General features: G+C 41.0%; 1 protein-coding gene across 1 annotated transcript in view; it reads right to left on the bottom strand.

Annotated features, from left to right (window-relative positions):
- Positions 1–275: 275 nt before the first annotated feature.
- The window catches only part of LOC105509836 (laminin subunit alpha-3-like), a 60,435-nt gene continuing 38,460 nt past the window's right edge, over positions 276–22,250 (bottom strand). Inside the window, exons 9-17 of the mRNA XM_011939330.1 lie at positions 22,123–22,228; positions 21,232–21,331; positions 17,837–17,993; positions 15,459–15,582; positions 13,284–13,426; positions 11,022–11,119; positions 10,339–10,492; positions 3,506–3,666; positions 276–607 (exon numbers count right to left, since the gene is read on the bottom strand). Of these exons, the coding sequence (XP_011794720.1) occupies positions 475–607; positions 3,506–3,666; positions 10,339–10,492; positions 11,022–11,119; positions 13,284–13,426; positions 15,459–15,582; positions 17,837–17,993; positions 21,232–21,331; positions 22,123–22,228 (1,176 nt within the window). The 3' untranslated portion in view covers positions 276–474. The remainder of the gene's footprint in view (positions 608–3,505; positions 3,667–10,338; positions 10,493–11,021; positions 11,120–13,283; positions 13,427–15,458; positions 15,583–17,836; positions 17,994–21,231; positions 21,332–22,122; positions 22,229–22,250) is intronic.

Below are 22,250 nucleotides of genomic sequence, written 5' to 3'. Positions count from 1 at the left end.
TTAACTCTTAATAATATATATATATACACATATATATATGATTAACTGAAGGATATTCTTTTTGAAATAGTTTTTTTAAACTAGGTAATTACAAGCTTTAAAATTTACCAAGAAGCTAATAGAGATAATAAAATAGTAAGATGGAAAAGAAAATAAATGATAAGCAATGGGATTTCTAAACTCTGGCAATAATGATAAACTAGAAAACACAACAACAGAAGACATTTTCTTTATAATAGTAGAAATGAATAAAAATTAATGAAATGGGATTTTGTGAGAGGTGCTTAAATATGACTAAATTTTTTTATGCCATACCAAAAAAGGCTCAAACAAATGAAGAGGCAAGTCAGGTTCTAGATAGGAAGAATAAATATCAAACTGGCAATTCTTCACAGGTTATAGAAGTAATGCAACCCCAGTCAAAATTTTAATGAGCTTCAAAAAATATAGATATCAGCAAAATGCTTCTAAAATTCAATGGGCAAAACAGAAGCATACCAGAAGGAATCGGGCCATGTGTCCCTTGAGCTGAATGTCTGCATCTGCCAATAGCTCATACACAGCAATGCGGCTCATGTGATCAATCACAGCGCTCCGGCAGAGAACGCTGCAAGAGAAAACAGAGTTTTCTTAGCCTGATTCTCAGCATCTCCCTCATTCTGCACATCCTTATGGGGTGGCTGACTGCTCCTTGGTTTCACCTGTTTATAACTGAATGAACTGTAGTGAATTCTCCTGCATGATGAGCTGAAGAGGGATGCAGCTCGCAGTCTCTATGGGGAAAAGAACCTTCCCGCTGTGACCAGTGTTGTACCTCTCAGGGCTAAAGGCCCCATTCAGTTTTTCTACCTGGCTTTATAAAGTACTAGGTTTAGTCCTCAAGAGAAAGGGCCCCAGGGTCAGTAACTGCAAATCTCTAAGGCACAGCCAACATTCCTGGGACTATTCACAATTAAAGTCATCCACTAGCATGGATGCCTCTGAAACTCAGTCTGGTTCTCCTCCTTCTTCCTTCTTCATTTCTACCTGTGGTGTCTCTTCCCTCCATCACATCAAGTGAGATACAGAGTTCAGGGACATTTAAAAGCTCACAGTTTTGAACCAAATAATTCTAATGGTAAAACCCTTACAGGAGGTACTTTTTGAGTAATGTTTCTGACTTCATACTCCATTGCAAATTCTCTGTTTCTAAATATAATTTGAAACTACCGTTATATTAAAACAAAAGGGCTATTTCTGAGAAATATTTGAAATAATTTAGGCAATGACTTTTTTGGTGAGGATTACAATGACATAAGTTATATAAAAAGCCAAGCCCAGTGTGTGTTATATATTAGAAACTTAATAAACCGTTGTTTTCTTTCTCACTCCCCTATGTGAGTGTGAGTGAGTGAGTGAGTGTGTGTCCATTAAAACACATTCTTTTGGATTTAGGCATAATCTTAAGGTTAAATATACTAAGTGATTTACTTAGTTTTATCCTTATCCCATATTAAATTCCTCCTAAGAAATAGCCTAACAGTAATAACCAGATTGATTTAATCACTAATGATCATCTCTTTTATGGAGAGCAGATTAGATTTATCACAGCACTACTCTGAAAAGTGGTTTTCTTTAGCACCACTGCTATTCTGCTGGGATTTCTTTTTAACATCGTTAGAACTCACTTGAGAAATGCTGGGAAAAGTTGAAACCTCAGCAGAATATGCTGCAATGCCGAAAGGGCCTGTCATTTAACATAGGTTTTCATGGGTCAAATATTTTCCAGTTGCACCATATTGTTTGAACTCCCATATTTGTAGCCTGTTCATTTTCACTTATCCACATGACAGACAAGGAAGAGAAAGAGGAAATATTTTAGCCACGTGAAAAAATACAACAGGACACTCCTTGGAGTGGTTAAACACAATGAAAGTGGTTCCTAGACTGAAACCATGCTGTCCTGCGTTTCTAAGGATAGAAACTCCTAACGCAGGACTTTGGTGTTGTCATGTTCAGAGCCAAAATGATCTGCAGACTGACATGCAGTTCACTCTCAATAACTCCATTCAGACTTAGGTCACAAAATAACACCCATGGCGCCCAGAAAGGGTGTCCTTTCTTTCTTTGGTTTTGAAACCACTTCTCTCCTTGGCATAGATATTCTCAGAACTCCTCTGAGATGATTCAGAGTCACCAGAGTTATCATGAATATTTCCTCCTGCCCCCTTAGCCATCTCCACTTTGTATCCTGAGCAACAGTAGTCAAGCCATGGGATCTGGAAGTGGAAGGAGCTGGAGAGCTGAACTGCGGGTGAGCATGGACAAACGGGTGTGGAGAAGCCCTGCCCCAGGCCCTGAGGCTAACAGTCTCCAGGCGTCAGGTGAGGTGGCGACCCACCCATCAGAAGTGGACATTCCAGTGGTTGCTGATTTCATCTATAGATACAACTCATATCTTCAGATAATGACAGAACATCCCCGGGGAACTCTTTTGGGCCCATTTTGTACTCCTGTTAAAAATCCAAATACAATTACCTTCTTTGGTTCTATCATCACCCAAAGACAAAGACTTCACAGATGCTTGTTTAGGGTTACTGAGGGCATGATGTTCATTCAATAGCCATTTCATCCATTCTCATAAAAGTTTCCATTCTAAGCTACTAAAAGTAACTCTTTGGATAAGTTTTTGTTTATTTGTTTTCATTTTCACAACAGGGAAAATGTCCATTGCTTCAGGTCACGTTGGGTTTGACAAAAAGCAACACGAAAGTAGTAGTAATACAATGTTCAAGGCCGTGGCCAAGAACTGGATGGTTTTACTGCAGTGCTCCACCTGCTGTTTCAAGGAACCCTGACTTCTAGTCCCATTTAGTATACAATTAATTTCACATGGAAATACCCCTTGTGCTGATTATTTAATTACAGCATGCTCTGAACATGTGCATGCATCTTGAAATATTATGCAAACAAAACCATTTTTAATAAGCCCTTGTCAGTTAGTGCTCTTGGAAGAGAAGAACTTCATCAGGGCAAATTTTGAAGTCCTTTGTTAATTTTTTTCCCACTTGACAATCATCAAACATTAATTATCCCCAGTTCTGAAGGTATGCTGCAAAGGTAGGTGTGCACCCCCTAACATTACTGAGAACGAGTCTTTTTCCTTATGCTATGCACCCAGGTACTTGACACAGCCTTTGAGGTGAGAGCAGTAAGTTCATTGCACCGCACCTTAGTGATAGAGAATCAAATAAAGAGGTTGTGCTGTGCTATGTGAATCTGAACCAAATTGCTAAGTACAGCATACAGCTTTTTAAGAAAATGCCACATTTTTACACTGCCCATAGAGAGGGCTCCCAATACCCACATTGGTGATGACGTTGGACCACACAACTAATCGCCTGCTTGTTTTCAAGAGCTGCCTCAAAAAGAAAACAACCTCCCAATGCAAATAACCGTTAAAGTTCCTAAAGCAGATTTCCTAATTGTACCTTTACAGAGGAATTCCCATGGTGGGACTGAGTACCTGTACTTGCAGCTGTAAATGTTCACCTGGCCTGCCAGAAGAGACCCAGGGCTCTTCACGTTCACATCAGCCACAAACAGCTGGGCTGCCTCTGTGGAATACTCAAGCACAACCACGTAGCGGCCAACCTGTGGGACGCGCAGCTGCAGATGCAATTCCACCTGTCACAGGGGCCAAGCAGACAGACTGTGATCCAGCTGTGACATGTACAGGCCACACGTGCATCAGCAATGGTGAAAATAGAGCCCAGAAGACACCATGGAAGTATTTTTACATGTCATCCCTGTAAGAAATATGGTCCTACAGGTTGAGATGCCAGATAGAACACATGGTGTCCTGTTAAATTTTAAATGGACATAAATAACAGATAATTATGTATTGTTTATTTGGACAATTTAATGGGGCATCCTGTATTCTTATTTTCTAAATCTGGCAGCCCTGCTTCGAGAGGCTTCTACTCTTTCTACCCAGAGTGTTTTTGCTGCTTGTTTCTCAAGGCAAAAGACATTCTAAAACTTGAAGTAAAAATGAAGTACTGATGAGGAGTAAGGGGAATGGAAATGTGCCTAGTTGTTTTTTTCAAAGAAGTTTTAAATTGTACTAGGGGAAATAATGTAAAAGTAACACACACACATCCCGCTCCTGGGATAAGGAGCGTTAATAAGGACTGTTAACGATTTCCATATTTCCAAACCATTTTCTATGCCCAAATATGCACACGCATGTTTTGTTTTGTTAAGAAAAACTGTGATCATAGTAGACAATTAAGGATGCTTTTGTGCTACGATGACAGAGACCACAGGGCCTGCAAAACCAAAGATATTTACTATCTGTCCCTTTACAGAAAAAGTGTGCCCTCCCCTGATATCACCTACTGGTTAGGAGTTTGGGGACCGGAATCAGACAGCCTCCAGCTGTGTGATCTTGCACAAGTTACTTGACATCTGTATGCCTCGGTATCCTCCTTAGTAAAATGCAGATAACAATAGTACCCCCCTCTTAAGATTGTTCTGAGGATTAAGTGAATACATACAGAGCTCTCAGAAGTGTATTTGACATATAATAAGCACTATGTAAATATTAATGAGTATAATTATGATTATTGCTTTTTACCATGACTTGCTTTTTTTACTCAAGGGCATTTTATATGTCTTTATTGCAAAAATACATACATGCAAATACACTTACATGCAAATATACTTCATTTTTTGAATAGCTGCCTACCATTCTGTAGTATGAATGTAAAACTATTTAATCCCTTATAGAGGGACACAGGTTGTCGTTAATTTTCCCTACAACCTCTAATGGTATACAGTCATCACGCATATATCCTAATGCTAGTATTTCTGTAAGATTCCTAGAAGTGGAATTGCTGTGTCAAAGTGTGTATGCATATTTAACGCCTGGGCCAATATTAGAACCTTATTGCTCAGCAGTGTAACCCACCTCCACCTGCAAGTTTTACCACACTTAATTAAAATGGTCCTCCCTCTGCCTGCCTTAGGAAATGCACATTTGGTATTCCCTCTGCACGGCTCTGAACCACATAACTGCGATCTTCCAGAGTGATTTTTTTTTTCTGCAACGTAAATAACAGAAAGATTTCCCTCTGGGAAAGAATGTAGATCAGCCACACCAATGTTGACACTATGTTCTAGAGGGAAATACGGCTCTGCCACTGCTCCCTGTGGCGAGGTTACTGCCAGCATTTCGCCCCTGAGCATCTCCAGACAAGGGCCTGACTGTCATTGCCCCACCACAAAACACTCACAGGTCAGTGATGTATCAGGCTTTCTCCCAGAAGTTATTTTTGGCAGCAAGTTCTATCTAGCACTCTATTATAAATTTCTACTACTCTTTCCACTCTAAATTGTATGGATTACCTTTTAGAAGGCTTGTTTGAAGAGTTTAAGGTACACTTGATGGGCAAAGTCAGGTTTGAGAAACTCAGATAAAAGACATAAAAGACGGCAAACAGAAACTTTACTGCTTGCTGTTGTGATTATTTATGTGTGTTATTTATCTTTAAAAAGGGGAACTTCAACGGAATCAGTGTCAAACTGGAGGAATATTTCTGGTTCTATGGCACACAACTGACCTCTACTAGTTATTAGTGTTTTAGGATAAAGACATAGAAGGTGGGTTTATCAAATCTGTTGCCTCTACAAAACTAAAAGGGATAACTAATATATCTGATGTCAAAATGAGGATTCAAATGATTTGGTCAGCAAATATTACTGAATACCTACGCTATGCTAGTCCACCAGCTACGTGATAGGTATACAGTGGGAAGCAAGATAGACATACCCTCAGGCAGACTTGAATCAAGTAATTAGATAACTAGAAAATACAGCATAAAACTACATGTGAATAATGTTCTGCAGGGGTGTTAGACAGGGGCCTGAGCTAATCAAGGAGATGAGGGAGAGGGGAAGGCTTCGTTGAAGAAGCAGCAACTTAGTTGAGTGTGGAGGACAAGGAGAAGACAACCAGGCCACAGGGGAGAGAAGAGTGTTTGGGTAGAGGGAACGGCTTGCAGTAGGAGGCTACATACAACATAGAATGCTGTAGAGTCCCATATAATGCAAGCCCAAGAGACTGAAAGTAGGTCAGAGGAGCAGAGAAACAGAGAGCAGGAGGGGGTAAAATAAAACTGGGAAGTAGAAAGGGTAGCTTTATAAGCCATGTTAAAATCTTTGTCTCTATCCTAAGAGCAATAAGTGTTGATCAAATATGCCCATCAGAATGTGAGTGCTGGCTATAGTCTGGAGAACAGATCGAGAGGAGCAATGGGCAGAGCAGATGTGGGTCAGCTAATTAGGAGGCTTCTACAGAGATTCTCCTAGAAAACGATGGTATTTTGGACAAGGGAGATAGAAGGAGAAAGCCAAGAAAAGTTCGGGATATACACTCACAGATGGATTGGTTTGGGTGGGGGAAAGAATGGGAGAAGTCATGGATGACCCTAAGAATTTTGCCTTATGTAATTAGATGGGTGGTAGTGGCATTAACTTAGGTAGGGAATACCGAAACGGAGTTTGAGATTGCTTTGAAACATCAAAGAGGTAACGTCAGGAAGGAAGGTAGACTTGCTGGTCTGCATATAAAAGCAGAGGTATGACTGGGCATAACAATATGGGAGGTATCTGTGTGGAGATGTGTCTGACACAATTGCCGTGGATGAGACTCCTCAAGAGAGCACATAGAGTAATAAGGCCTAGGACTGAGCCTCGGCAAATTCTAACACTTAACAGCTGGACAGAGGAGGATGAGTCTGCAAATGATATTTTGAGGAAGCGGTGAGAGAGGCAGAAAGAGAACCAGGTTGTCGTTATTTTTTAAATTATTAAGATAGCTCTTAAATTATGAAAAACAACAGAGAGTTTGAGAATTCAGGGAGCGTCCATCAGGCATTGAAAGCTGCCGAGAAGTTAAACCGATGAGGACTGAAACATCCACTGGATTTACTAACAAAGATCTCATCGGAAACCTGGCAAAATAAATTTAACGGAGTGGGAGGTGGAAGCCAGACTGAAGTGGGTTGAGGTGTGAGTGGGGCATAAAGAATTAGAAACAGAGAGTGTAGACAATACTTTGGAGGAGTTTTGTTGTGAAGGGGAGGCGTATGGTGCAGTGGCTGAGTTGAGGGAGAGAGAGGAGGATTTTAATAAAAATAGGTTAGCATTTTTTAAATATGGGTGACTTCTGGTTCAGATGGCACAGAGAATTCACATTCACTATACTCCTGCTCCAAGAGAGAGCAACTCTGGGTAAAACGTTTTAAAAGAACAACAAAAAGATATATTTAGAATCAAAAGTAAATAGGTGTTAAAACATAAGTTAAAGAAAAACCCAAAGTGGCACCAGGACTGGAGTCACAAGCCTGCTGTCCCCTAGGTGTGGAAGCAGGTGATTTTGGCCAGCAGTTTAGCTCATCCAGAGTAAAGAGAATAAAACATATGCCATAGGAGACAATGGCCAGATCCAGGTACATTTTTTGAAGACAAGGATGTTCAAACTTAAAAAGAAGCTAAAAAATTGCTTTCAATCTGCCTCCTGGGTTATAGATTTATAAGAAACTGTGTGAAGGTCAAATACTGCATGTTCTCACTTATAAATGGTCACTAAACAATGGGTACACATGGACATATAGAGTGCAATAACAGACACTAGAGACTGAAAAGTGGGAGGATGGAAGTGGGGGTAAGTGTTGAAAAACTACCTATTAGGTACAATGTTCACTATTTGGGTAATGGGTACACTAGAAGCCCAGACTTCACCACTATGTTATATATGCATATAAGAAACTTGTACTTGTACCCCTAAATATATAAAAATAAATAAATTTTTAAAAGAAGCTATGGAATTTGGGAACCAAAAATCAAATATGTGGCCTCATGACCAAGAACTGAGCTATGCCATTCATGGGGTCAGTGTCTGAATCTGTGCTATCTTCAATGTCATAACAATAGAGAAAGCACACTGTAATGCCTGCTCCTGGGCTAAGGATCTAGCGGACAGGTAAGACAGTGCAAAACTAGCAGGCTGAAACAGATGCAAAAGAAGGACAGGACAAAAACCTCTCGTTCAAAATAAGCCAATATGCCTGTAAACAAAATTTCAAAACACATAAAGAAATCGAATATTAAGAAGGACAGGTAACAAAATAATCAGAGATGAGTTCACTTCAGATAAGGTGAATTTTATGGAATAGTCTGACAAAGACTAAATATAGTGGCCCATGGTCGGAAATCCCCAAACTCTGAAAAGGAAACAGGTTTTGTAACTGTTTTGGCAGCAAACCTTACCTAACTTAACCAATAATCATTTGTTGGCAAAGTCTGAACTAAACTGATATTAGTCAGTTTGTGTCTCCCCAGGTGTGCCTATTCATGCTTCTCACTGGAGAAATATTAACCTGTTTGATTACAGGGTATTATCCCAGACCTCACTGGAGATGTTATCATTTTTCAAATCTTAAAAATTCTGAATTCTGGGCCGGGCGCGGTGGCTCAAGCCTGTAATCCCAGCACTTTGGGAGGCCGAGACGGGCGGATCACGAGGTCAGGAGATCAAGACCATCCTGGCTAACATGGTGAAACCCCGTCTCTACTAAAAAAAAAAAAAAAAAAAAAAAATACAAAAAACTAGCCGGGCGTGGTGGTGGGCGCCTGTAGTCCCAGCTACTCGGAGGCTGAGGCGGGAGAATGGCGTGAACCCGGGAAGCAGAGCTTGCAGTGAGCCGAGATCGCGCCACTGCACTCCAGCCTGGGCGACACAGCGAGAGACTCCGTCTCAAAAAAAAAAAAAAAAAAAATTCTGAATTCTGAAATACACCTGGCTCCAAGGCCCTTAAGATGCTAAAAAAGATAAATGAAGGAGTAACTTCCACTTAAAAGTACATGAAGTTCTGAAACAAAAACTGGCAGAAAAGACAAGAAAAAGTAAATATGATAAAGAGCCAACTGGAAAGTTTTAAAAGTATAAATTAAACTGAATCAATAAGCTGGATAATTTCTAGACCAGAGATAGTAAAATAAAATATTTCAACATTGTAAAAGAGCCTTGAGGTCCTGCTGACTAGCTCTGTGCTATAGCTCTGGGTTAAATCAGAGATTAGAACCTCCTAGATGAGTCATCACATCACTTCCTGGTGGTTGCCCCTTCTCAACTGTACCTCCTGTTGTCTAGGGAACACATACACACAAATACACACACATACACGTACATGTATCTGTATATCTACGTGTATGTGCATTTTATGTATATATGTATGTATGTACACCTATATACATGTATGTGTGTATACACACATAGCATGGGTAGGGAAGGATACAGCAAACTTAGTATTAGAATGAAGTAGAGGGAAGGTCATTTAGGTTTTTGATGCATATCTATGTTGTTTTACTTGTTACAACAAGTATATATTATGAAAATTCAAATAAAATGAAATGAAGACTTTACTTAGGAAATATACTTAAAACCCTTTAACTGCTACCTTCAAAATGTTAGAAATGTAGTTTACAAAAATGTACACGTCTAAATGTTCAGTTACGATTAACTCCACATATATTGTCATCCCACAAATTTAATCCCCCAAATGAATATTTTCCTCAAAAGGACAAAACAGAATGTTATAGAAAGCAAACAATAAAAATATAGTGGAGGAAGTTTTTTTCAGTGTCTTCATTTTGAAGTGTTGCATTGTGTGTTCTTATTGTTATGGTTGATATCCTATAGCTCTAACTCGAATCTTAAATTAGTATGATCTTAAATTTGGTTCTGAAGTTCAAAAAACTCCTGGAAGAAAAGTAATACCAAGACCTGTAGTAACCTGTCCTCCAGGCCACGAGGTAGGTGCCAGTGGGTGTAGAAGTTCCGGATTCTGAGCTCAAGGAATTCAGCTGTTACAAATTGCTTAGCCTAAGGGGCTGAACAGTCAGTGAGTGTGGTATCCTTTTAGGGTAAGCTGTGTCATTTCTGGAGGCTTACTAGATTGAGTCTCATCTGTCTTTTAAGAGAAATCTTGCCCTGAATCAGGTAGAACAGGATGCCCCCTTCTAAGTCCAGATAACCAAAAAGAAAGGATTTGATGGCTGCCTACATCCCCTGCCATGTCTAGAAAGTGTTCAAAGAACAACCTGAACATGGCTCCTTGTAGCGTACCATCCGGCCCCACCCTAAATCAGATAGCTCAGCAAATGTTGATAAACACCTCTGAGAAAATCTTCCAGGTTCCCCTGAATTTGAGAAGCAACTGTGGCCAAGTGTTTTCAGCAGATACAGATGGGGAGGTAGTAATAACTTCGATAATAAATAAAAGGCTGGCCCACCTCTCTCCCGCTGAGGTCCACCATGACAGGGTGTGCAGGTGTGGGCTGTCTCACTGCCACAGGTCTGGGCTCCCCATCAAGCAGGAAGTGTCTGGCCTCACAAGCCAAGGTACAGGGGAATCTGGTCACTGGCAAATGCTGGTAGAGCAAGCAACTTCAACGACAACAACAACAACAGCAACAACAACAACAGAATCAATAGTTACAACTGAGAACATCAAACGGAACATCAAAGTACATCCCCAAAGACTCTTAGTCATTCAGTTCACTCATTCATTCATCATCCTTCAACAAACTCTTATTAAGTGTCTGCTACAAGAATTAAGCAATAAATTTTCATCTGCATGAGGAAGAGAAGAAACAAAGGTCCACAAACCTGGGTTCTATTTTAAGCTCTTCCTCCCACCGGATGCATGACTGACCTTGAGAGCACTGACTTGGGCATGTGTCAACATTCCCACATGCTGGAGGGTGGTAGCCACTCCTAAGCCAGCTATGGTGTGCAAAGCGCTTTGTGAATCTTATTTGAAGGACACAAGTAAGACATAGAGGAAGATCACAACTAATCATCCAGAGCATCGTGCTGTCGTTGTGATCCTGAGACACCTCATGAAAGCTTGCATTAAAGGCTCCTAATTTACAGGACCCCAATGATGTGGCTGCACCTTCTGCCCCATACTGACTTTTCTTGGGGAGGTCCTGCATAGGCACATGGTTCTGTGACTGGCAGCTGCAGTACAGAGGCTTCATAGTAGTCCCTGGGGAGCAGCACCAGGTAATCCTAGTAAATAAAGACCAAAAGGAGAATCACTCATTTTGATGGTAGCCCTACTTTGGATATAAAATAATCAAACATACTAGTTAAATCAATAACAACCAGGTGAAGTCACTAATTAAACTCTCCATATCAACTGCTTTGTTCTTCATCCTGACTCACCAAAACAGAAAGAACCACTCATCAAAGATTCTTTACATATCAGAGAGAAACCTGTCTGTGTGAACATTTTTATTCTTCAAGTTTCAAGAGAGATTTTACTGTCTCTCCTGGGTTGTTTATAAACTCACAAATTAACAAAGATAATAAATTGACAATTGATGAAATGTTCTGTGGAAATGCTGGTTGCCTTCACCAATACAGAACACTGAATGTGGATCACTTTCTACTCCCACACCCGAGTAACGCTCAACTGGCACGGTATAAAAAGCAATGCCTTGTGATTCACAGAATGGAACTGGCCTACTGCCTGTCCCAAGAAACAGAGGAAGAACATGTTCCACTGAGTGTGCCAAACGAGGCCCACAGCGTAAATTCAGCTAAGCAGCTCTTCAGGAAAGAGCAGAGCTGCAGGCTTCTGGGAGGTGAATGACTGACAGCCCCCGGCTGTCCTGACAGCAGCGCATATCTGCAGAGGGAAGAGGGGAGAGCGAAGAGCTCATACACAGACCACAAGGCTTTTTCTTTCCTCAGAGAGAAATGTATAGGAGGGGAAAAGTAGGAGATTGTGGCTCAGGGGACTCAGTAAGTTTAAATTTTTAAAGGGTTACTGTTCTACTAGTACGTTTGCTGAGTTTGGGACCATATCTCGTCTCTCCTCATGACTTTATAGTCTCACAGATACTAGAATAGTGAGGGTTCATAGTAGGCACCCAATAAGATATTTTTAGAGACAATAGGATTATAATATGGAGGCATACATATGAATTACTACACAGTTGCACAGACTAAATGTCATTAGGCATCCTCCATGCCTAAATAGTAACTTTTATAATGAACTTAGTCCAATGTTGTATCCATTACTGGTATCAATGGGATTTTCCTCTGCCTCATTTCTACCATTTGTGAAACATTCTTGAACTTTTTTTTAAAAGCAGTAAAGCTTCCTACTAAGAAGGTGCAAGAAGAGCACGGACCTTCTGATGTTCCTTTGCTGTCTTGAGTGGATGGCACAAACCCTCGTGTTATCCTTGTAAGATCCTAGATTTGAAAGGACCTATTAAGATAAGTATTTTCCCTGTTGTATGGAAGAAGCAACTGGCAGGACTGGAGGAGGCAGGATTGGAATTAAGGGACTTGCCTAAGATTTGCTAATACGGCCAGTAAATGGGGTTGTGCCAGAAGGAAAAGCTTTATGTTTTCCACTCTGAGCATGAATCCAAGCTTTTCCCAAGAACTCTATTTTGAAAAGACCTTGCCATGAAGGCCTTAAAGCACATAGCAAAGAGGGCTGTCTCAGAGAACAGGTTTCATCCCTCCAACTCCCCATGGCTTCTCTGGCTACGCCATTAGGTGTTTGAAGACAAAGCCTTTCCTGAAAAAAAGAGTTCTCTGTTGTAGGCAATCTGTTTGGTGAGAATAAACCTGCATTAGGTTTAACACAGAAAAAAGCAGAAAGAGTGTCATGAAGAAGCAGTGGCTCTTACAGCCTCTTGCTTCTCTTTCCACCCCCAAGAACTTTACTGAAATTCATATCTTCTTGTCTTCTAGGTTCTTCTTCCTTGGTTCTACACAATCTCCAGACAGTGTAGATAATAACCAGGTGAAGTTACTAGTACTTATGATGTGAGGCAATGGGTGCTAAAGTCTATATTTCTGACTCATGCTGGAAAATCCCATACCAGCTTTGGAAAGGTGAAGCCACATACTCATGAAGGTTTTGCATTTGTTCTGATAATTTAAGAGTCTTTAGGAGACCTTTTTTATTTTTTACTTTTTTGTCCAAGAGAAGCTAGCTGAAAGGATACAAAAGATACTTCAAGTTGATTCCTATGTCATTTGAGGGCAAATGTCACCACATATTCCTTAGGTTGGGGCTGAATAGTTCCTGGGTCTAAAACCACCAATGATTGTGATATTTTATGGTCACTGTGGATTGTAGTCTTGGATGGAACCATTTCTGAGGTAGGAAGAATCCTGCAAGAGCTCTCCATTCAGAACTAAGTCTTACCAGAAGGACTCCTTCTGCCTTAATACAAGCAACCCATATTCCTGGTGTGATTGAAAATGGGTCTGCAAAACCATTTCCAGGGACAGTGACAAAGGCTGGCTCCTTACTCGGCAGGAAGATGATCTCTTTGCTTTGAGCAGCACCTATCAGAAATACAAAGAACTGCTTAAGGCATTTTTCTATGAGTCAGTGTTATGATTTTAGATATTCAGTTTTGAACATTCAGTTTATATCTCAAAAAGTTTAAGATGATATATACTGATCAGATTTACTGATCTTATCCTTAAAAACTGTAATATGCAAATACACATGTATAAAATAGGCTAGAAAGATACTAATAAGACATCAGCAATGGTTATCTACACTGGGTAATTGTTTAACTTATTAAATAAGTATATTAATATTGGTAAACAGTTTAGGAAAGTTTCTTGCATATAGTAAATGTTCAATATATTACATTAGCTGCTAATTATTTTTTCCTTTCTTGTTTATATGTGATTTTTTTTAAAGCCAGGGTCTCACCATGTTGCCCAGGCTGGAGTGCGGTGGTTATTCACAGGTGCAATCACAGCTCATGACAGCCTCAAACTCCTGAGCTCTAGCAATCCTCCCACTTCAGCCTCCCAAGAAGCGGGGACTACAGCATATGTGATTTTGAAGTTTTAATTTTTATTAATGAACATGCATAAGAAAAAGTTTTACTCTTCTGTTTGTTTGTTTTCAGGATAAAATATGTTTTCTTCTGCATTAAACAAAGAGAGGACCTTCTGCAAGAGGTTCAGACAGAAATAAACTATTGCATCTGAGTTCAACCAAGACTTTTTCTTCCAAAGAATTATCTTCTCCAAATCTTTGGGTTCACTCTTGTTCTACAAACATTGATGGGGGCCTACTATGTGCCAGGCTTGGAACTAAGTTCTGGTGACAAGGCAGTAAACACAGTAAGCATGGCCTTTGCTCCCTGCTGTTGAGGACCGGAGAGGAGTAAGGACTAGAAGACAGGAGAATGTGGTACAGTCTGGACAGTGGTATTTGGGAGGAGGCACAAGTTACCATGGGACATAACATAACTGGGGGTCCCAACTCAGACTTAGGGGAAAGGTGTCCCAGAGGACAAGGAAACGAAGCAAAATGTATTCCAACTATTTGAGTTAACAGAGAACAAACTGCTGCTGTTATTGTCATGCAGGAGGCAGAGGGATCTGTTCAGAGTTTGGAATCTGAAGACTTTGTCTACAAACATCCAGCTGTGGCTGGCAATATACTAAACCTCTCAGCTCTGTTTCCTCTTCAACTCTCTTCAGTTTGCAAAGTTCTTATGATGTGAGGCAATGGGTGCTAAAGTACTCTATAAATGATTAAGTAAGCCTGCTAGTCTTTCAGTGGGTTAATCAACCTCCAGCCACGCAAGTTGGACTGACTCAACTCAGAAATGACATCATTTCTTCCCCCATTCCGAATGAACCGTGGATGCTTAACAAAGATGGTGTACATTTTGATGCTAAATTAGATTTCCATTGGTGCCATTTTGTGTCCTCGTAAAATTCCAAATGCTTCTTGGAATCTGTTTCCAGGACAGGTAGAAGCCCTAATACCTTGAAGAACAGACCTCCAGGCCTTCTCTCTGCCTGTGGTGAGGCTGTGCTCTCTTCTCTTGTGCCTCTGCCCTCAGGAATTCCTCAGCCCTGAGTCAGGTTTGCATCTCCCTCCTGGAGCTCTTTTGGGCTTCATACTTTACAGCATTCATAGGAAAAACTCCCATCCTCACCCATTTCTCCTCTATTTGGTTGGTTTGAAACAATGGAAGAATTTGGGGCATTGGGCCAAAATCTCTCAAGTAACACCAAAAGAGTGACACCCACTTCACCATGAATGAGTTATAAATGAGCTTTGCCCAGTGAAGACATCATAACCCATTGGGTTCAGCCAAGGTACACAGGTTGTCATATCGATTTTTAAAATGACAGTTAATGATAAATTTAGTAGCGAAACTTAAGTGATTGTTTAGAGAAGGAAAGGTAACAAACAACAGGGCTCCTAGAGAACTGTCTGACCAGACTGTGAGCCAGGCTTGACATTTTCTAAGGGTGATCAACTCTGCGAAAATCAGAGAAAGTGTTTCACTATTTATTTCTTAATTGAAAAGAGGCTTGAAATTTTACCTACTTGCCTTACCCCAGGATGGATAAATAGTTATATGGCCAGATACTGCTTCAGTTCCAGGGTTAACGTATCTCAGAATAACGTGAAACAAGGAGCCACTTGACTTCCCCATATTCAATGCTATTCTTACATCATTCTGAAATATACCGAAAGGCCATAAAGCATAGAAAAAATTGGTTAAAAGACATGCTAGCCAAACAGTGACTCTATTCTATTCAAGTGTCACCACTGGACTTGTAATGTGCACACATGCGCACACACACACACACTCACACTCAGTCAACAAGCACAGAGTAACTTGTGAAAGATGGAAACAGGCAAACCTAACGATGAATTAAAATCACTTACAACCAAAATTACAGTGAAAACGCACTTCCTCAGCAACTGAGATCCTCTTTTGACCTTTTCGTAATCAGGCAGACAGAGCGGAGTATTAGATGGACTAGTTTAAGAAAGCCACAGTGACGGAGCAACCACCACTGGCTAGGAAAAATAAAAAGGCAGAAGAGAAGGAAAGGAGAGGGTATTATTTCACACCACCAGAGAGAGATTGCTTTAGAGTCTGCTTCACATACATAAAGTCTAAATGGTCATAGAAACCAATGGTGGCCAAGGAAAGGTTAGAGACTTTCCTTGTCTTTACAAGGTGGTAACATCTGGATGTAACTAAAATATACCTATTAAATTTTATGATGTTTTATCTCAATTCCTTATGCAAGAGAAATGATGGCTTTTGAACCTAGAGGAGGAGTCCTGTTGGTCCCCAGGGCCTGGGCTCACACAATGTTCTGTGAATATTGTGGAGCCTGGACTGCTGAAGGAAAGAGTAGACTATTTTAATTCTGAACCACTGACTACACGTCCAGATTGGGCTGTGGCCCAAGGAAACTTCATGAAACTTGGAAATGCCCAAATTAGTGGTTCTTTTGGCATTTCCCCCTACTTCTTTGGTTAAAAGGAAGGGGATATTTGTTAAGCGAGTTATTGGTGACAATGAAGTCTGACTTTGTGTAGAACCACTTGCTCTGGAAGCAGGAGCCACAGATGACCCACACTGAGGAACTCCTGCTGACCATCACAATTTGTCTGAATTCATCTTGAAGTGTTAGTTTCAGATGGAAAATAAATATGCAAAAATGTATTAGGAGCAGAGTAAAATAAGTGGTGATTCTGGGGATACCACCAAGGTCCTCTGACCAAAATAACTTTCTCAGAAAATGTGTCATTAGAGATGAATTCCTTTTTGTCCACCAGCTATTCTTTGAAACTGTAAGCACCTGTGAGAAGGCATACACTTTGATTGGGTTGTCAGTCATTTACATCCTATTATGACTCAATGGAATTTACTGCTTGTTTTCTGAATAATGAAGTAATGTCAGGGAACTAAAGAAATTAAATAGCTGTATTTGGGGAGTGGCGGGAAAGAGTAAAGTGTCTTAAGATCCTAGGTACTATTTCAGAAAGGCAGCTTGGATGGGGGACTATGGCCAGGCAAAAAGCAGTGTTAGAATCAATGAGGAGGAGGGGTCTGAGAGAACTGTGGCCCTGTCCCAGCTTCTCTACAGGCTGATTGAGGTAGCAACAGCAAGTAGCAGTCTTGAATGCACTAACGAAAAATACTGTGTTACCATGATCGTTAATTTACCTCTCATATTCTGAATTTCTCCACTGAGAAACAGCTTGAAGAAACCAACCTCAAAGAAAAATTCTGAGGACAAAGCTACTCAATGGCTATACAGAATGTTTTAGTTATAAGTAGCAAGACGTATAAGTTGTAAAGGTAAACAAAGAATGTATAAATTCCCCTACTCATTCTAATATAAAGCAAGGATAGATGGATACAGTAGAGAAGAATGAAGGAAAGAGAAATATGGAAAAGAAAAATGAAATAGCACTTAACTAACACTCATTATTTATCTTACTTTCCATGTACATAGCAATTCAAAGTTTAAAAAAAGCATCAGCCAAAAATTAGGAACACTGGCTTTACTGGAATTACTTAAGCCAACTCATTTTTGTTTTCCACAAATGGCTTTAAAGAAAACTGTCCCTCACATTCTAGTACAGCCTAACGTCATTTAGGAAACTTCCCTCTTCTTATAAAATGTCTCCAGAGATAAACACTATTTTTCTTTAATCTCTTAATTTTCTGTTTTGGTAATCAAATTAAAGTAACAATGTACTATGAAATCCACACAATACCAGTTAATATACAGCCCTACCCCAAGCCCCAGGTTTAACCTAAACTCCAGTGTCAACCCGTAATATGGAGAAAAAGAATCGTGGAATGAGTTCTGGGGACAGGTCACCTTTCAGGGGGGTCACTGAGACTGGTGTGGGGAAGTATCTGAGCTACTCAGCCATGAAGCTGCTTTCTCCGGGCTGCATACCTGTACTGAGGTCATTTGGGCATATCCTCTCCAGCTAAACCCAGGAAATGCCAGCGGATCAAATCCAAACCGAAGGTCTCTCCCATTAGGTGTGCTGCCGTCTTCAATCTCGTACTTCATATGATGCAAATCTGGGAAATAGTAGTTGTTTTCAGGCCTTTCATAAATAAAAAGTAAACACATACAGGAGGTTAGGTCCATAGATCATCTGAACATCCTTTAATCACGATAGTTACTATGAAGGAACTCCATCACATTAACAGAGTACATTAAATAAAGGAAAATGAGAAGGATCTCCTGCTCTTTCTCTAAATTATTATTGCTTTCATTCACATAAACATTCACACAAAACACACTCAACACCTACTAATTCCAAGCATTAAGATGAGAAAATCATTTAGCACAAGCCATAGTGGTAGCATCCTTTAGTATGTTCTAAATGCCAAAAATTTAGCAAAGTCAAATTAGTTTATTTACTGTGTATTTATTTAATCATTCATTTATACACTCATCACATAACTATTAATATCTATGTGCCAGGCACTCTTGCTAAGGACCATAGGTATAATGATGAACATGACATAAAATATTTCACATGCTAAATTTACAAGTTAGATATATTTTCTCGATATGTATTTTTTAATCATTAGAATGACTCTTCTATGCCTTGTTTTCTCTTAAACTATATGCCTATTAAAGAATTCTTTTCAGGCCGGGCGCGGGGGCTCAAGCCTGTAATCCCAGCACTTTGGGAGGCCGAGACGGGCGGATCACGAGGTCAGGAGATCGAGACCATCCTGGCTAACATGGTGAAACCCCGTCTCTACTAAAAATACAAAAAACTAGCCGGGCAAGGTGGCGGGCGCCTGTAGTCCCAGCTACTGGGGAGGCTGAGGCAGGAGAATGGCATAAACCCGGGAGGCGGAGCTTGCAGTGAGCTGAGATCCGGCCACTGCACTCCAGCCCAGATGACAGAGCATGACTCCGTCTCAAAAAAAAAAAAAAAAAGAATTCTTTTCAAGAGTTCAGCTGTGGTAGGCACAGAGAAGTATCCAAAATATTCCAACATTGTGCGGCATTTAACAAACTACTTAAAGTTCTCAAAAAAACAAAAAACAAAAAAAACAACCAGACACTTTGCTAATCCAGTCACAAGCTAATAGCAGTTAGTGGGTTTAATGCCATAAAGATGAATTTGTTAAAGGAAATAAAAGGTCACACTCCTATACTGCAAATAGAATTAGGAATGCTTACAACTTTTCTGGAAACAATTTACAAAGATCCTTAAAAATGTTCACACACATTGACCCAGTAATTCTACTTCCAGGAATTTGTTCTAAAGAAAGATTTTGTAGATAGTCAAAGAATTAACACAAAAGAATGTTTGAAACAGTGAAGACTTGGAAACAACATAAGTGTACAATTATGAAATAAATTATAAAAAATTATATAACCATTTAAAATGTGAAGGCTAATGATGATAATAAGAAATATTTATGATATGATGTGAAGAAATCAACACCAGGGTGGAGCAAGATGAAACACAAATGGAAAATGTTTATTTTTTTGACACAGCGTCTCACTCTGTCGCCGGGGCTGGAGTGCAGGGACACTATCTCAACTCACAGCAACCTCTGCCTCCCAGGTTCAAGCAATTCTCCTGCCTCAACCTCCAGAGTAGCTGGGATTACAGGTGTGTGCCACCACGCCTGGCTAATTTTTTGTATTTTTAGTAGAGAAAGTGTTTCACCATGTTGGCCAGGCTGGTCTTGAACTCCTGACCTCAGATGATCCGCCCACCTTGGCCTCTGAAAGTACTAGGATTACAGGCGTGAGCCAGGAAAACATTTTATGCAGGCATTTACAAAGCTCCCCTGGCCCATGGTGAGGCTCACTGGTCTTCAGGAAAACAAACCTACAGACGTGCCTTCTTCACAGATCTTTTACTCCAAGCCCCCACAGTGACAGCCAATTAGAAAGACTGAGGGAAAGTGCAGCTGGGTTACCGCAACCTCAAACTCCTGGGCTCAAGCTATCCTCCTGCCTCAGCCTCCTGAGCAGCTAGGACTACAGGCATGCACCACAGTGCCTGCCTAATTTTTTTTTTTTTTTTTTTTTTTTTTTTTTTGTAGAGATGGGGTCTCACTATGTTGCTTAAGCTGGTCTTAAGCTCCTGGCCTCAAGCAATTGTCCCAATTGGGACATCACTCCCGGCCTGCCCTGACTTTTAGAATTCAAATGTTGGAAACATTGAGGGAAAGGAGAGAATCACCTTGCTAAATACAATTTACCTTCACAACATAAAAGATCTCTTTATAAATCTGTTACTATTGCAAGTAGTGAAGGTACCTGAGATTCAGAAGTTATTTTTCTTCCCTTCACAGAGGAAAAATCACTGATGAAACATCAAGGCTTCAAAATATTTATAAATGGTGAAATATAATGGCCTAAGAGACGGAACAATAGCATAGTTCCTATGGTTCCCCAGTCTCAATCTCCACCTCATTCCCTTGCTCCTACAGTTCATTGTCACCTGCTTCTGCATGAGACAAAGCACTTCTCCCCCACTTCCAAAGTTTTCTTACCCCTACCCTCACTGCAACCCTGGGGAACAACTTTGGCCTCTCTACTTCCTCACTCCTGGTCCCGACAGGGAAACAGGAACTGAACCTTATTAGCCCAGGCACCTGGGTATGTGGTGACACTCCCTCTTATGCCCTCTCTTATTGGCCCAAGCACCTGGGTATGTGGCACTGCCCCCTCTTATTCCCTTTCTTATTGGCCCAGGCACCTGGGTGTGTGGAATCGCCCCCTCTTATTGCCTTTCTTATTGGCCCAGGCACCTGGGTGTGTGGCACCGCCCCCTCTTATTCCCTTTCTTATTGGCCCAGGTACCTGGGTATGTGGTGACACTCCCTCTTATGCCCTCTCTTATTGGCCCAAGCACCTGGGTATGTGGCACTACTCCCTCTTATTCCCTTTCTTATTGGCCCAGGCACCTGGGTGTGTGGCATCGCCCCCTCTTATTCCCTCTCTCCCTGGAGCGGGCCTATCTGTGGGCTCCTCCTGCTCCAAAGTGCACACGGAGGTTGGGCCCTGAGAATCCACCTCATGCTTCCAGCTCTCGTCTTGCCCATCTGGTTTTTATACCTGTGGGAACTTTCAAGCGAAGGTGCTTCATGGTCTACACAGTAGAACAGGATTTATGGGCAAGGTAATCTCCTGTTTTAAACAACTCACACACAAACGTCCAGATTTCAATTGACATAGGACAGCTTCCCCTGCCCTCGATCCTTAGGGCCACTTCTCTCTTCACCAGAGCCGTAGCACAGGCAGGAATGTGTAAGACCGTCTTCCACACCCTGAACATGGGAAGAAGCCTCCCGAAGACTCACCGCTGGCACGCCTTTCCCACGACATGCTCTCGGCACTGGCACACTCCGGAGGGCCCGCTGCACACAGAGGACAACGCCCCACCAATGTCACACTGACACCCTGAAAGCCAGGAAACAGCAGCAGTTACCCCTTAAACCATCTCCACACTGAGTGCCTCCCCTGCTCTACGAGAAAGGAAAACTGACCATGCCAGTGGCACGGTGCCTGCTTTCTTTCCTCTGCCACACCTATCTGGCCGGTGTTTGAAATCTCGGAAACTCCCAAACGAAAATGGTGTGTCTGCACTTGGAAATCAGATTCAACCACAAAAACAAAAACAAAAACAAAATTAAAATGGTGTGTCTTTCCAAAGGTCTGCTTCTAAGTTGGAGGCGGCTACTACAGGCCAGCTCAAATGCTGTTGTCCAATGCAAAGACGACAGCGGCCCAGGAGTAAACATGCTTCAGAAACCGCGCTGTTCTAAAGAACATGTGATAACCAGGGGCCGAGCGAGAGATTCAGGAGTAGCCTTGTGGGGCAACTGTCCTGTAATTTCCTTATTTAACACAACACTGTCTCTGAAAATCTGATGCTAGCATTTTTGATAATATATCTTTAAAATTACTAAATCTTGATGTTATTTATAAAACTAACAGGTGCCCTCCCATCCCAGTTATGTTTCTTATAATTAAACCCACAGTGTGCTGGTAGAAGAGAAGTAGAAACAGCTTCACTTGCAATTTACTAGTTTCAATGTAATCAATGTTTGGCCAAATTCCCTGGACAGAATGCTTCAGGGCCATTCCGTCAGAAAGTCTGCATGAAGATGACAAACTCAGAAGAAATGTTATTTGGACTATCTTTGTCCATTAACATTGTGCTTTGCTCAGGGCCCACTGGACTTACTTACCTTGACACCCAAAGTAATTGCTCTTTTCCAAAGCAAAATATCCATCTTCACAGGTGTCGCAGGAATCGCCACCCACGTGGGACTTGCAGTGACAGTCACCATCTCCCTGCAGAACAATGAACCAGATG

The sequence above is a fragment of the Colobus angolensis genome, unplaced genomic scaffold, assembly GCF_000951035.1.
Source record: "Colobus angolensis palliatus isolate OR3802 unplaced genomic scaffold, Cang.pa_1.0 Scaffold18, whole genome shotgun sequence".
NCBI classification, from domain to species: domain Eukaryota; kingdom Metazoa; phylum Chordata; class Mammalia; order Primates; family Cercopithecidae; genus Colobus; species Colobus angolensis.
Note: the sequence above shows the minus strand (reverse complement) of the source record. Positions and strands in the feature narration are given on the sequence as shown.